This window comes from Anopheles maculipalpis, chromosome 3RL, assembly GCF_943734695.1.
Source record: "Anopheles maculipalpis chromosome 3RL, idAnoMacuDA_375_x, whole genome shotgun sequence".
NCBI lineage: Eukaryota > Metazoa > Arthropoda > Insecta > Diptera > Culicidae > Anopheles > Anopheles maculipalpis.
The window spans coordinates 450,521-464,474 of NC_064872.1; the positions used below are offsets into that span (position 1 = coordinate 450,521).

The window sequence follows — 13,954 nt, forward strand, 5'->3', positions numbered from 1 at the left end:
ACGCATCAAAACCCGGACGATCGCTTACGTTGGCATTTGTGCGTCTCTTCGAACAAGATTCACAGACTGTCCGATCCATCATGCCCTCTCTTCAATTGAAAAGCCAATCAATAACACGTCCACAAGGGCAACGCTGCGCGTATGGTAGGACAGCAAACGACGGCAAGTATTCCTGCGGTAGCTGTACCTGTACAGATGCACCGTTTTTCTGTTACGTACACAGCAGACTACGGTGATTTTAAGATCGTCATGCGTTCCACCCTGCTCCCATTTCGATTAAATTTGCGTTATGTTTTGCCGAAACCGGTTTTTCGATTTCTGTCCCGTGAGAACTATAATCCTCTCCGTTCTTATCCCTTGTCCTAGATCGTAGGCAAAAAAAACGCGGGATCATCTAGCTGCAGCACACCGAAGTAGTTGAATGAACGAAAATTCCACAACCGGATCGTTTAGCCTTGCCTTCCGGGCAGAAAGGTACGGTTCAACAAGATCTCTTTCATCATACTACCAGGAAACGCTTGCTGTCGTGTGCCCACAGGTACAGGAGGTTTTGTTCTACACCGGCAAAGGTTGCAGCAGCTGCCGTGATGGATACCGGTAGTCCCACGATTCGCCGGGAATGTTTGCATGGATGTTTGCCGGGTCGTTTCCGGAAGCCTCAGACCAAGTAGGTTCATTCTTCGACTGCTTTAGTAGCTGCGGCTGTGCTACACAGAGCCGGGCAGGGGGTCGACAGGCACCAGGCATGAATGTAGAAGGGAGAAATGCTGGAAGAACAATGAACACAACAAAAAAAAAACATTAGTTTTAGCAGTGTGTACCTTTCGTAACGCATTACGTACTCAGAAAATGCACAATAAAACGATATTTTCACGGATTTGTACGCAGAAGCAAGCGACTTCTATTCTGCGCTTCACTAAACGCCATTTTGAAGATCATGATTATCATTTTATGACAAAGACAGCGTTTGACGAGGCTGTCACTGTAGATGAAAGAATTTCGTCGATGTGATGATTTTTTTTGACAAATTGTTTTTCACGGGGTTACTCGATCTGCCAAAATTGACGACCAATACAGCACCTCATCATTCGGAGAATGTATGTGTGTTGTATTGTCGTTCGGAGAATAACAGAGTTACCTGAAGGTTCGGGTTTAAGCAGCATTTTTTTTCTGCGTACCTCTGCCGGATCCAGCGTTTATGTTCGTCACATGCCCTTGTTCACCTGTCTTAGCGAACAGATGAATTTCGAGTTCCGTCGAAAAGAAGCACTGATGACAATGAGCATATCCTTTCTATGACCAGAAAACAATATAGTTTCGTAAAGATATGATCAAATAAATGCGATGAATGATAAAAAAAGTGTTTCATTTGTTCCTTACCAGTGAAAGATCCGCTCTATGGACTCGTTTGCGTTGAAGAGAGCTCTTTTTCTGTGCCGTGAGAACTGTCCTATCCATTCTTATCCCTTATCCTACATCGTAGGGAAAAAACGGACGATCATCTAGCCGCAGCACACCGGGGTAGTTGAATGAACGAAAACTCCACAACCGGATCGTTTTGCCATGCCATCCGGACAGAAAGGTTAGGTCCGCAGGTGCAAGAGGGTTTGTTCTACACCGGCAAAGGCTGCAGCCTTTGCAGCAACCGTGATGGATCCCGGTAGCCCCATGATTCGCCGGGAATGTTTGTATGGATGTTTGCTGTATCGTTCCCGTATGCCTCAGGCCGAGTAGTTTCATTCTTTGACTGCTTGGACAGCGTAATTAGAGGCTGCGGCTCTGCTATAGAGTCGGGGGATTCGGCTAGCACCCGGCATGCATTTGGAAGGCAAAGCCTGCTGAAAGAACAATGAAAACAACAAAATAAACATTAGTTTCAGTAATTTGTACCTTTCGCAACACATAACAATGCATAACAAATCGATATTTTCTCGGATTTTTTCAAGGCTTTTTACGCCCGAGCAAGCGAGTTCTATTCTGGGCTTCACTAAACGCCATTTTGACGATCATGATTATCATTTTATGCCGTGACAGCGGCTAACGAGCTTGACATGCTGTCACTTTCGATGAAACGATTTCGTCGATGTCGATGAATTTTATTTTTTTGACAGTTTGGACTCGATCTGCCAAAATTGACGACCGAGACAGAACCACGTCATTCGGTTGTCAAGCCGACAGTACGGCTATTTTTTGCTTTGCGGGTCACGAGCAAACTTCAATTAGCAGCATTTTGATATTTTTATATCGGAAGCTGGTTCCGATAAGTTCCCCGCCTCGACTCTTCTTCGGGGCTCGTGCTCAAACAACAAGTGGCTTAACCTTGGCGTTATGTACCGAGTGTCGGTTCAGTGAATCTTATTTTTATAGCTTCAAAGAAAATAAGAAAATACAAGCAATACAGCTACAGAATGCCGCAAGAAGATAATGGTACCGCTCCAGCGGAAAGTGATTCCCTGGTCGCTGGTGATCAAAACCAACCGGACGTAAGTTTTAGGGCTTACTACGGGAGAAAATTTTAAATGAAAAAGTACACTTTTTTTCTCTCCCAGGGCACCGTTGAAGGACAGGCCGCACCACAACTGCTACAGCAGCAACCGTCACGCGCTGAATCATTTTTTGCCATCACGAAATCACTGATCATCCGAGCATTGATTATTTATTTCATCTCTTCATTCTTCCGCCGGCCTGCCCCGGATGCCGGAGTGAACCAACAGGCAACGGGCAAATCGAAGATAAATGCCTGGAATCTGTTTGAAAATGGTACCGTGTTTGATTTGCATGTGTACATCTCGGAAGATCAGTACAATGTGGACTTTACTGATCCAAGCAGCTTAATTTGGCTGCAAGAAGGCCTGGTGTACGGTGATTGGTACGGAGGTCGTGACAAGGATGGTATCTTTACGCTCAATACCCACATTACAGCTTCCGATCAGCTGATGAACAACGGATCGATATACCTGCACACGTACGTCACGAAGACGGGCCTTAGCCCCAATCCGGCAGCAGGCGAATATTTCGCTGGCAAAAATATGGGCCACGCAAAGGCGATGCTTAGCAAGTACAAGCGGATAAAGCGAACAAAAACCCACAATTTGCTCGCGGGAGAAAAGGAAAAGTTCGAGAAAGAGCTCGAAGATGCCTTGGTGGATGATAAAATACTCGCCCACTGGCATCCGAACCTTACCATCAACCTTGTGACGGATCAAACTAACTGGATAAAAGGATCCGTGCCGCCTCCATTGGACGAGTACATTAAATTTCTTCCGGGAGGTCAAACGTACCTGCCGATCGTGTTCTACAACGACTACTGGAACATGATGCGGGACTACCAGCCCATCAATCGCACGACTCCCGTGCTGGAGCTGAACCTATTGTACCAACCACTGTCCCTCTTCAAGTGGCAACTGTACGCAGCTCAAACTATGCGCAACAAATGGGCCAACAACATGTTCACGGAAGCACTGTCCGGCGGCACTGAGTCGGACGAAGATCAAGATTCCTTGAAGGAAGCATTGCTTGACAATAATCCGTATCTGCTAGGCGTAACGATCGTGGTAACAATTCTGCACAGTGTATTCGAGTTACTGGCCTTTAAGAACGACATCCAGTTCTGGAACAACCGCAAGTCATTAGAGGGTCTTTCCGTGCGATCAGTATTCTTTGGCGTATTTCAGTCGGTGATTGTGCTGCTATACGTGTTGGACAACGAGACCAACTTCATGATCAAGATCAGTTGCCTAATGGGGCTCGGTATCGAAGTGTGGAAAATTCAGAAGGTGGTCAACATCAACGTTAGTAAGGAAAATCGCATCTTCGGACTTCTGCCCCGTATTACCTTCACTGACAAAGGATCGTACGTGGAATCCAGCACAAGGCAGTACGACAATCTTGCATTTAAGTATCTAGGATGGGTGTGCTTCCCGCTGTTGCTGGCTTACAGTGTGTACAGCGTCCTGTACCAGGAGCACAAAGGATGGTATTCGTTTGTGCTGAATATGCTGTACGGATACTTGCTCACATTCGGTTTTATAATGATGACGCCGCAGCTATTTATCAACTACAAGTTGAAGTCGGTCGCTCATTTACCCTGGCGAATGTTGACCTACAAATTTTTGAACACCTTCATCGACGACATCTTTGCCTTCGTGATCAAAATGCCCATGATGTATAGAATCGGATGCTTCCGCGACGGTTAGTGATGATTCTCCCCGTGCGCTTTAGTGAAGTGTAGAAATGTTTAAAATATGTCCTCTTTCCTTATTACAGATATTGTCTTCTTTATCTTCCTTTACCAACGCTGGATCTACAAGGTGGATTCGAAGCGTGTGAATGAGTTCGGATTCTCGGCAGAAATGTTAGCATCCAAAGTGCCCGCACCTTTGACTGAACCCAGTAGTCCCAGTAGCGCTGATGAGCAGGAAGCCCCGGAAGCAGGAAGTCAACCCGCTTCCCCAAATGCAAAGAAAAGGAAGAACAAAAAGTCTTCCCCGAAACGCAAGGGAGCGAACAAGTCAGCCACGGATAAAAAAGATGACTAGGGTTGGTAAAGGGGACCTTAGACACAGTGTTAGTAACTCATTAGAATGCTTTACCCGCCCTTGCTTGGAGCAAAAAACACGTGTACGTTTGTGTGTGTGTTTGTGTGTAGACAACTGTTGTCTTAAAATTATATCTTGATGCGTTCATTGCGCTAGCGAATTTGTTTTCTACCTTCTAGTTTATTTAATTTTGTCGTAGTAATTAGAAATGGCGCAGTATAACAAGCTGCTGACGATCGCGCTCCACATTCAGCCGTAACCAATAACTGTATGAAAGCTTTACTAGGTTCATTCGTTCTCCTAAATACTACGTTAGCAAGGTAGTGTCATGCAGCACGAAGGAATGGACTGTGGTATGTTTTACATGATCAAAGTACGTGTTAGTGTAGTATGACAACTCAAAGCGTAAGAATTTCAAGACGAACAAAGAATTATTCAATTGGCACTTACTTCTTGTTCATGGTGCTGAATGTTTCATGCTGATAAAATATCACACATCTAGCTCGATCGGTTTAGTATACATCGTTTAGATAAGGTACTTGAGGTTATCTTTACTGTTTGCTCAATGTTTGTGTCTTGTCTTTCGTGCAAACGTACACGTGCTTAATCTGGCATCGTTATGGCAGATCTACAGATGACGCACGGTCTGGCATCAATGTCTATGAATGTTGGTGCACTTATTGAGCTAAGCTTTGGTCAGTGGAAGAGATATTGTGAGACGAACTATAAATATGATGTTGTGATGACGACCAAATAAAGATACTGAAAATATAAAGTAAAGTTCTGGATAAGAAACAAACATGAATAAGGCTCAGCGGAAACCCAAGGCCAATTGATCTTGAATTGGATTGAGGTGGCAGAGGAGTTCTGCAATCTTGTTACACGATCGTAACTTCAGACTACAACACAGGTAGTGAAATCCGAAAGTGCGCTTTTCAGGGAAATCATGCCTACTACGTGCTTCACAAGCTCCTGTCTAGAAGACTCTAACAATGATATCAACGATATGTCATGCGCCGCCGATACGTTCAATATTCCTCTATGGGCGTAAGCGTAAGTCAATTGCTGGACTATACTAACGGCGGACGCCTATGCACTATGAACTGGTCTGGATATCTTTGATGGTATGTATATGCAGGACATGTGGAGAATACGAGAATGGGTCTCAAGCTAGCTGCGCTGTTTCCATGTGCAGATGTCCTGACGGTAGTCAAAGTCGGAAGGATACGATAATTGGGGTATATGTATGTGCTGGACCCATGGACCCAGGGTGGAGTTGAGCCTGTCGGGGATCAGATGGCGACGGATTGGCAACTTGGTCATGGCATCACGAGCTGGTCAAGAAAAATAAGATTCGAGACACCCTATACTTTCCAAGTTCTGTTTCTCGTGCTTGAGGCCCACTGACAATTTAAACGTCAAAACAAAGCAACATTTCGCTGACGAAAGCAAATCACTGTCTTTCGTTTTTCTCACGTTCAATTTTCCGTGTAGATGGGAACATAGTGAGACCAACATGTATTCTGAGTGGGCCTCACTGTATCCGATTATTGCGGAAAATATTACCAACGCCCAAACGCAAAGCGTACTGGGAAAGTTCAGTATCGTCGGTGGACGCGATGTAGCAGCTGTTGTTATTAAGCAATTGGCCAGCACATTGGGCATCACCAACAATGCAGAACCGAGCAATCTGCACACGGACCAAGAGGTAACCCTGCTAGGCAACAACAAGTGTAGGTAACATAACATACTTGAGCGTCATTGGTCTCCCTGCCCGTTTTCCGTAGGTCCAATGGTGTATGGATGTAATATGTCACGGATTGTCGCTGCCCCTGTCGGAGCACGACATCATTAAAGATGGGGTGAATATCTACTGCGAGTGGATCAGTGCCGTGCTGCCGCAGACCAAGATCAGTGTTCCACGCCCAATCATTGATGATCCGAACACATACGTTCGGAAGATAATCAAACATTTGTATAATCTTTTTGTGCCTCGTCCGGGAGAAGGTACGATTCTTATGGCATACCAGTTAATTGAATATGCACCAACTACAGTGCATTCTCACACGTGTGGGCATGTGCGTGTATATGACATCGGTGCGATTTGCACCAATAAACTACTAATACCACCCTAGAGTGTGCATGCACGTGTGTGACTCTGTAGATCTCTATCCGCGCACTCAATTGGCACTAACTAACTCCACTGATGCACTGATTTTCCAATCTTTCTTCGTTTCAAGTCTGGCCTTTCATTTACGAACAGGAACTAGGTGAACGCTTTTCCACTTTGTTATTCTTTTGCCGATTGTTTGCACTCGTTAGTCCAATATTAACATATTTACTGGCGGGTTTTTACAGGAACGGACACAATAAATCGACAGGCTGTGCTGTGCCATCGTGTGTTGCGCACGTTACAGGACACGGCCCAAAATTCGCAAATACTCACGGTCGAAACGTGGGAAGCTTTGCTCCTGTTTCTGTTGGCTATCAATGAAATTCTGCTGGCTCCACCGATCGTCAAGGATGACGTAGGGGATCAGCTGTGCGAGCGTGTGCTGAGCGTCCTGTTCGAAGTTTGGCTTTTGGCGTGTAGCAGATGCTTTCCATCGCCGTCATTATGGAAAACTTTTCAGGAATCATGCGCTGCTTGGCGCCACCGTATTGCTCTCGTTGAGCAGTGGAATCGTGTAAATTTGGGACTAACCGCCAAGCTGCTTGAGTTTACTTACGGTCCAGCATTTCCAGAAATGAAAATTGGTAAGCAAAACCATATTAGTTACACATCGCGATTGAACAGCATGCCCTTCTCCTAACTTTTGTAGCTGAAGAAGATGCACATCTGGTGCCGGATGGTATGACCAACGATGGGATCGCACAAGCTTGGATTCGCTTTTTGAAGATCCTCGGAGCACCGACGGATCTTTGCTGTCCGCAGGTGATCAGTCGTACACCACAATTTGTACAAGCCGTCTTACTCAACGCGGACGGTATCGAACCGCAACACCATCCCTGTCTACTGAATTTGCCCCAAATTTTCCTCAAGACTTTAAAAGGAATCGCGGGCTTGGTGGACGCGTTTCTCGGTAAGTGTTCATTAGCAACTCGTTTGTGGATTGTTTTACCTGAAACTTTTGCCCAATTCTATATTTACACGTAAGGCATAGCCCAATTTAGAATGGATGAAAATGCTCTCCTAGAAAACTTCAATCAGCTGACATTCACAAGCACTGGTGGTGGTGGTGGAATGCATTCCAGTAGTGGATCCGTAATTAGTTTTAGACACTCAGGAGGCGAGATCAAAACAAGTGCCCTACGAGCTAGCGGAGGGCTTGGGGGACTCGGTCTCGGAGCTGCATTAGGCGTTGTTGGGGCTGGCAGCAACAGTTCGAGTACCGGTCTTAACGCCGTTCCTGGTGGAGGTAGTAGTGGTGGTAGCGGTGGTGGTGGAACTGGTTGCATAAACAGTGTTAATGTTGTAGGATGTAGCTCGAATTCCGTTACTGCTTTGGTTCAAAACAGCGGCAATGGGGGAAGTGCGCCCGGGGGTTTTGGTTTTTCGTACGATGCATCGCCAGCAAATCAGGGTAAAATCACAATAGATTAGTGTTAAATTTGACTGACTGGTTGTTTACTAACTTCATTGCACTCATTTTAATGCCATCACATTGTAACGATCGCAATCATAGCTGATAGTTCGGGATTTTGCAATGGCAAGTCATCGTTACTCATCGCTGACGCTAACGGATCGGCAAACTCTCCAACGCCTCCGCTGCAACGCCGCTTGGCGAAGAGCTTTAGTGTCGCTCCGTCGCTACCGTCAGCGCATGCCGTCATCTCGATGGCGTCTCAAGCTAAGGGTGCGTTGGATTTACTTGCTTGTTCGTCCCCGAACTGTGTGTCTTATTTGTAGTTGTTTAACATACTGTCAGGTTCTGTATAATTTTTATTGGCCTTATTACAGTTCTGTTGTACTTTTTGTTTTTCGTGTCCTTTGTAGCCTATCATATTTTGCTATAGCACCCAATTAAACAGGCATGATCGTTACGGCTCATAAGACAATCTATAGACCGTAGAAAAGTAGAAGCTATATAACACGTGGACGACATCGGTCCGTTTCAAATCATGGCACAATTAAAAATCTCGTTGACATTGTTTATCATTTGTGACGTTGGTGATTTTGTTACAAGTATGACTAATAATTTAATATTTTTGGGTCGTTTGCAGGCTTTACAAAAGGTTCATTCAGTGGACTTACCAGCAGTCGAAGTTCGTCCAATCACCCGAACAATGCGCCACCATCAACATCCTTACCGTCAACTGGATTTTCATGTAAGCTTGGACATATGAGAGATGGAAGTATGTGTGACCAACGTAATGTAAATATCTTTCATCTTCGTTTCCTCCAGCCATGCTCTCATTGTGCCAAGAAAATCGATACCCGTTGGCAGCAAACCGTCCCAGGTGCAATAGCATTTTGCACCTCTTCGGTGAATGGCTTTTTGATGCGGCTCACATAGGAGGAGACACATGGATGCAAAATACCAAAAGCAAGTTTTTGAACAATAAACAGCTCCAAAGCACGGAGGACTTCAACCCTTCGCCTTTTTTTTGCGTGTCTTTCTAGAGCGTGCGGCTGAAGCAAAACGGCGCCCTTCCTCGATGATCATGGACAATCGTAAGGGCAGCTTGTCACAGCCACCTTCCCTATCCGAGGTAAACGATGTGGCGCCGGGCCTCACGATCGACAAATACGAGTCAGGGAAGGCAGAAGCACTTGGCGCTCTGTGTCGCATATTCTGTGCCAAGAAAACGGGTGAAGAAATTCTTCCCGTGTATTTGGCTCGCTTTTATATGGCCCTTCATCAAGGTCTAAAAACGAACGATAACCGGGAGTGTATGGAAACGCTTGCCAGCATCCTATACAACTCTTCGGACCTGTTTCGCATTGATTTGGAAGGTATTCAGGTGCTGTTGCCTTCATTCATTGGCGCCCTGGAGCATATATTGCCCGAGAAGGAACTAAAGATGCGATCACAAAATGTGATCCTAAACAAAACTGAACTGCGGCGTGCAGCCATCAACATTCTGCTTTCCATATTGATCCTTCCGCTTCATTTCCAGACCCTCCCTATACGCGATATTATGGGTGGACCCAATGATAGGTGAGAATATCCTTCTTGTAATATAAAGATTATGTTGTGGTTTATGTTAAACAATCTTTTTTTTATAGAAGTATCACCTTCATTCACCTTAAACCGCGACTCATAAATATTCTAATGAACGCTTTGCAAGTGGAAACCGATCCGCAAAACACACACATGCTGCTAGGTGGCTTGCATCTGTGTGTTCAGGATGCTGTTACATTTGAGGAGACAGAAAAAGGTCCCGCTGAAGTATTGCATTCGCTACATCCCACTGCTGAAACATCCAATTTGCTCAGCTCGGGTAAGTGCTCGTCCTGGACATGTTTTCCCTCTCTTTTGACCGCTCGAATTTATTCACCGCAATGCAGCTACAAATGTATAAAATATTTTCAAATATATATATATATATATATATATATATATATATATATATATATATATATATATATATATATATATATATATATATATATATATATATATATATATATATATATATATATATATATATATATATATATATATATATATATATATATATATATATATATATATATATATTTGTTTTTGTTTTGTTTTGATATTTTCTTTTTCATACGTTTTACGATCAAATATAGTTGACAAAAACAATTAAAAAAAATCATTGCTTTTGGTTAATATTTTTTCATGTCATTTTTCAACGATCGTCTGACCGAACATTTTGCATCGCACCATTTTGTACGCATCATTTACACGCACCTTTACGCCGCTGCTAGCCTGCTCCGAGAAGAGTGCCTACTCCATGAACAGCGCCAATTCCAGCATCGGTGGGCACAGTACCGCAACACTTAGCAATGAACCTTCTAGTTTGCCGGCTTTTGATGATTTTTCATCCGACATTATTCATGAGTTAGAATTGAGTTCATCTGCAATTTATGGTAATTAGTTAGTTTTTTTCTCTTCCTTCACTTCTTCCGCTTGTTACCCTTTCCCTTGCAAATGCTTTTTTTATCCATTCCAGTACAGTATGTGTACTGTCCTTCGTTTCATATAGATAGTATGCCGATCTGTTTTGTTTAGACAATTTCTTATCTCAACACACGATTTGTACTGTACATAAAGTACAGAAAAAGCACAAAATGTTAAATTACAGTAGCTTGTGAAGAAACATTAATATGTCCCTGTCATTGCTTAAATTGTTGAATAGAGTTGTAATAACAAATTCCCTTCACTCTCTCAGATAGCGCCCATGCGTTGTTTGTGCGAGCAACGTATCTCGTGTGTCACCGTTTGATTTCGTCCTGGAAAACCGACCTCAACGTGTCCCTTGCTGCACTAGAACTGTTGACCGGTTTGGCAGGAATGCATGTAAAAGATTCAGGTAATTGTTTCTCAATGAAATGTGTAATCGCAACCGAAACGCAACTGAATGATGCAATATTTTTTTTAGATGTGCTGGAATGTAAACGAGCTGTAAAGTGGATTTGCGACTACATTTGTTACCAATGTTCAAGACCACCGCCAGCACATATCAAGGATCTTCATAGCACCATCGTGGCGGCGTTTCAATGTACCTCTGCCTGGTTGATGAATCATCCGTACTTACTGCAGGATAAAGAATGCCTAACGATCGTGCTGGAAGTTGTTGAGTTGGGTATATCAGGTTCAAAAAGTGTCGGCAAACCGGGCGAACCGGTCAAGTACAAGGACGATAAGGAACTCAAACCGGCCAGTATGCGAGTGCGTGATGCGGCGGAGAACATGCTTACAATGATACTGGAACAAATCGATTACTTTCCAAATGAATGTGGAAAGCAATCACTTTCGTCGCTGCTAGACGAAGTGGTACTGGCAAAGCATTCCAACACTTCTGGCGAGCATGTGGGAGAGCTGCCCCAGGAGCAAGCAATAAAAAAATTTAAATATTTTGTAACGGAAAATTCGACTGTGCTTGCGCTGTTTGAAGAACCGCTGGGCAACGACCAGGATCCCCAGCCTACGGTTACAAGTACGTTTTTGTTGTTGTAAAGATGTAGCAAAATATTTAATGTCTCTTACTCTCTCCAGTTCTTATTCGTGGTCCTTTCGGTCGTCATGCCTGGACCATGCAGTTGCGTCATTTGTCCCGCAGCAAATCAGGCACAAAATACCATGCTCCCAACCCTGGACGACCTGTACCGATGAACGATATTATGATGCGCCAAGAAGTGGAATATAAATACTTTCCGGATTCAGTCGATCGTATTCCTCCGTGTATCGTGGACTATTCCATCCCGACATTGGATTCGGCAGAGCAAAAGATTGGCAATCAGTCCACCAAACAGCTTGCCCGATTGGTTGAGCAGCAGGTTGGGTATGAGAAGCTCTCGTGGGCTGAAACGGAATGTTCCGTCGACGGATTGGGGCATGCGCAGGAAGCGTCACCACCAAGCGTCTGTCACGAGTTTCAAGCGGCGAGACTTTTCTTATCTCACTTTGGTTTCCTAACGATTGGTCAGAATAATGGTGCTGGCCAAAAGCTTGACGGCAGTGCTCCATTGCTAACAACTCTTGATTCGTCCAAACCGGAGTTTTGTCAAGATTTGAAAATGTTGGACAAAATGTCCCCACGATCCTGCGACACTATATACGTGTTCTATGTGAAAGCCGGGCAGAGCACGGAAGCAGAGATTATCGGCAACATGGATCCTGATAATCTATCGTCTATTGATGCTCATTTCTGGAGGATGCTGTACACGATTGGATGGCCAGTAACCGTTCAGGAGCACGCTGGCTGGACCGGTTTCATCGGCAATAGTTGGAAGATTCCGCGTGAGCATAAATCATGTCCGCAGCAAAATGACGAGCAGAAGAATGACCGCTCACCCGAGGAATGGCAACTTAATGGCGAGAAAACGGTACTGTACTGGGCAGACGTTTCCTCGGAAATGGCAATTGTGGTGCCGAACCGTAATAACAAAGTAGACATCACTGTGGACGATGTCACCGATTGCAATAGTAGCCCGTCTACAACGTACGAGCGTAGCGTAAGTGAAATACAACCACGATCGTCCTCCATCTCTTCCAATCAACCACGCCAGTTCTCACTAGACAGCGAATCTGCTCGCCTCGGTTCGATAAGTAAATCGGCCGATCCAATTCCGCCTATGCGTCGCAGAACTGGGGTTTCCAAGCCCAGTACGCTTTACACTGCGCCAACGGCAAAGGTTTTGCTCGTTTGGTTGGAAAGCTTCGAGGATCACCTAACGTTCCCGATCGATAGTCTGTTGCACTACACACGAGTGGGATATTCCGCCCAGCACGGTTCGGCAACATCTACGACTTCTAGTGAATGTTTTATCATATACTTGCACGCACTGTCCTCTAGCTTACTGCGCGTCAAACTCCAAGGACCGGTAGGACGTATGAACTTTGCAATTCCCCTGATAGATGGAATGGTCGTTAGTAAGCGAGTAATTGGATCGCTCATTCGGCAAACCGCGTACAATATGGCAAAACGGAAACGTCTGGACAATGATTCGTAAGTTTCGCAAGTGCAACTGACTAAGGTTTTGAATAGCGTGGCACTATTTTTTTTTTCTTTTCAATTCTTAATTTGACAGGTATCAACCTCCACACGTTCGGCGCCGAATCAAGATTCAAGAGATCATGCACAAGTACAAAAAAGATCTGACCGAAGCAGAGATGTTGGCTGACTTATTCAAACCGTCAATATAATGGATGGATGCCAGACTTAAAAGTGTTAGGCAAATTTATAACTAACCCAAATGAAGTATTAATTCGTTTCAGGATTATAGATTATAAAATTTAACAGAAAAAGTTATTAATTTTCTAACAAATGCTGCGATCAAATAAAACATTCGAAAGTCGAACGCTTACAAAACATTCCTTTTACTTATCTATTTAGTTTTATGGAAAATGAACATTAAATGAGGTATAAACTTTTTAAATAAAATTGTTTTGTTTTCCCACTGTCCAAGGCCGGTTTTTATTTTCCTTCAAATTGGTTTATTGTGTGTGCGCGTGTTGTGTAAAGAAGCAAATGCAGGGTTTGCGCGCAACGAAATTGATATAACAAAAATGATTAAATTTTACTTTAAAAGTAGATTTTGGCTATACGAAAATAACTAAACTAATAACTAAACTAAATCCTTAGTTACTTAGGATGTTGCGAATTATAAACTTATATGTTTAATAGACACTTTCATGTGTCAAATCTCGGCAAAAAATTTCTCTCTCTCATCGGCTGAGATCATGCAAAACTTCTTATGTTGCCTATGTGTGCGTAAGATC

At 44.0% G+C, this 13,954-nt stretch overlaps 2 protein-coding genes across 4 annotated transcripts; both read left to right on the forward strand.

Moving 5' to 3' along the window:
- Positions 1–2,408: 2,408 nt before the first annotated feature.
- Positions 2,409–4,538, forward strand: LOC126565831 (putative lipid scramblase CLPTM1). Its single transcript, XM_050223040.1, has 3 exons — positions 2,409–2,483; positions 2,550–4,191; positions 4,267–4,538. Exons 1-3 carry the CDS (start codon positions 2,409–2,411, stop codon positions 4,536–4,538), a joined length of 1,989 nt encoding a protein of 662 aa, XP_050078997.1.
- Positions 4,539–5,961: 1,423 nt separating this feature from the next.
- Positions 5,962–13,378, forward strand: LOC126565781 (ral GTPase-activating protein subunit beta). Of its 3 annotated transcripts, XM_050222989.1 has the most exons (16): positions 5,962–6,246; positions 6,326–6,545; positions 6,779–6,808; positions 6,897–7,295; positions 7,361–7,621; positions 7,697–8,122; positions 8,225–8,395; positions 8,763–8,867; positions 8,945–9,085; positions 9,163–9,700; positions 9,769–9,983; positions 10,438–10,599; positions 10,902–11,042; positions 11,112–11,669; positions 11,729–13,181; positions 13,264–13,378. In XM_050222989.1, the coding sequence occupies exons 1-16, from the start codon at positions 6,055–6,057 to the stop codon at positions 13,376–13,378; spliced, it is 5,127 nt and encodes a 1,708-aa protein (XP_050078946.1). In that variant the 5' UTR covers positions 5,962–6,054. The 3 variants fall into 3 exon arrangements, with proteins under 3 accessions (XP_050078946.1, XP_050078947.1, XP_050078948.1); XM_050222990.1 differs by having other exon boundaries at positions 10,902–11,669; XM_050222991.1 differs by lacking the exons at positions 6,779–6,808; positions 7,697–8,122; positions 8,225–8,395.
- The last annotated feature ends 576 nt before the right edge of the window (positions 13,379–13,954 follow it).

Excerpts from the sequence above, each read along its gene's own strand:
- LOC126565781 (XM_050222990.1), top strand. The coding sequence starts at position 6,055 with ATGTATTCTGAGTGGGCCTCACTGTATCCGATTATTGCGGAAAATATT. Across the intron at positions 8,396-8,762 it reads GATGGCGTCTCAAGCTAAGG|GCTTTACAAAAGGTTCATTC; the intron begins GTGCGTTGGATT and ends GGTCGTTTGCAG. Across the intron at positions 8,868-8,944 it reads ACCGTCAACTGGATTTTCAT|CCATGCTCTCATTGTGCCAA; the intron begins GTAAGCTTGGAC and ends CGTTTCCTCCAG.
- LOC126565831 (XM_050223040.1), top strand. The coding sequence starts at position 2,409 with ATGCCGCAAGAAGATAATGGTACCGCTCCAGCGGAAAGTGATTCCCTG. Across the intron at positions 2,484-2,549 it reads GTGATCAAAACCAACCGGAC|GGCACCGTTGAAGGACAGGC; the intron begins GTAAGTTTTAGG and ends TTTCTCTCCCAG. Across the intron at positions 4,192-4,266 it reads AATCGGATGCTTCCGCGACG|ATATTGTCTTCTTTATCTTC; the intron begins GTTAGTGATGAT and ends TCCTTATTACAG.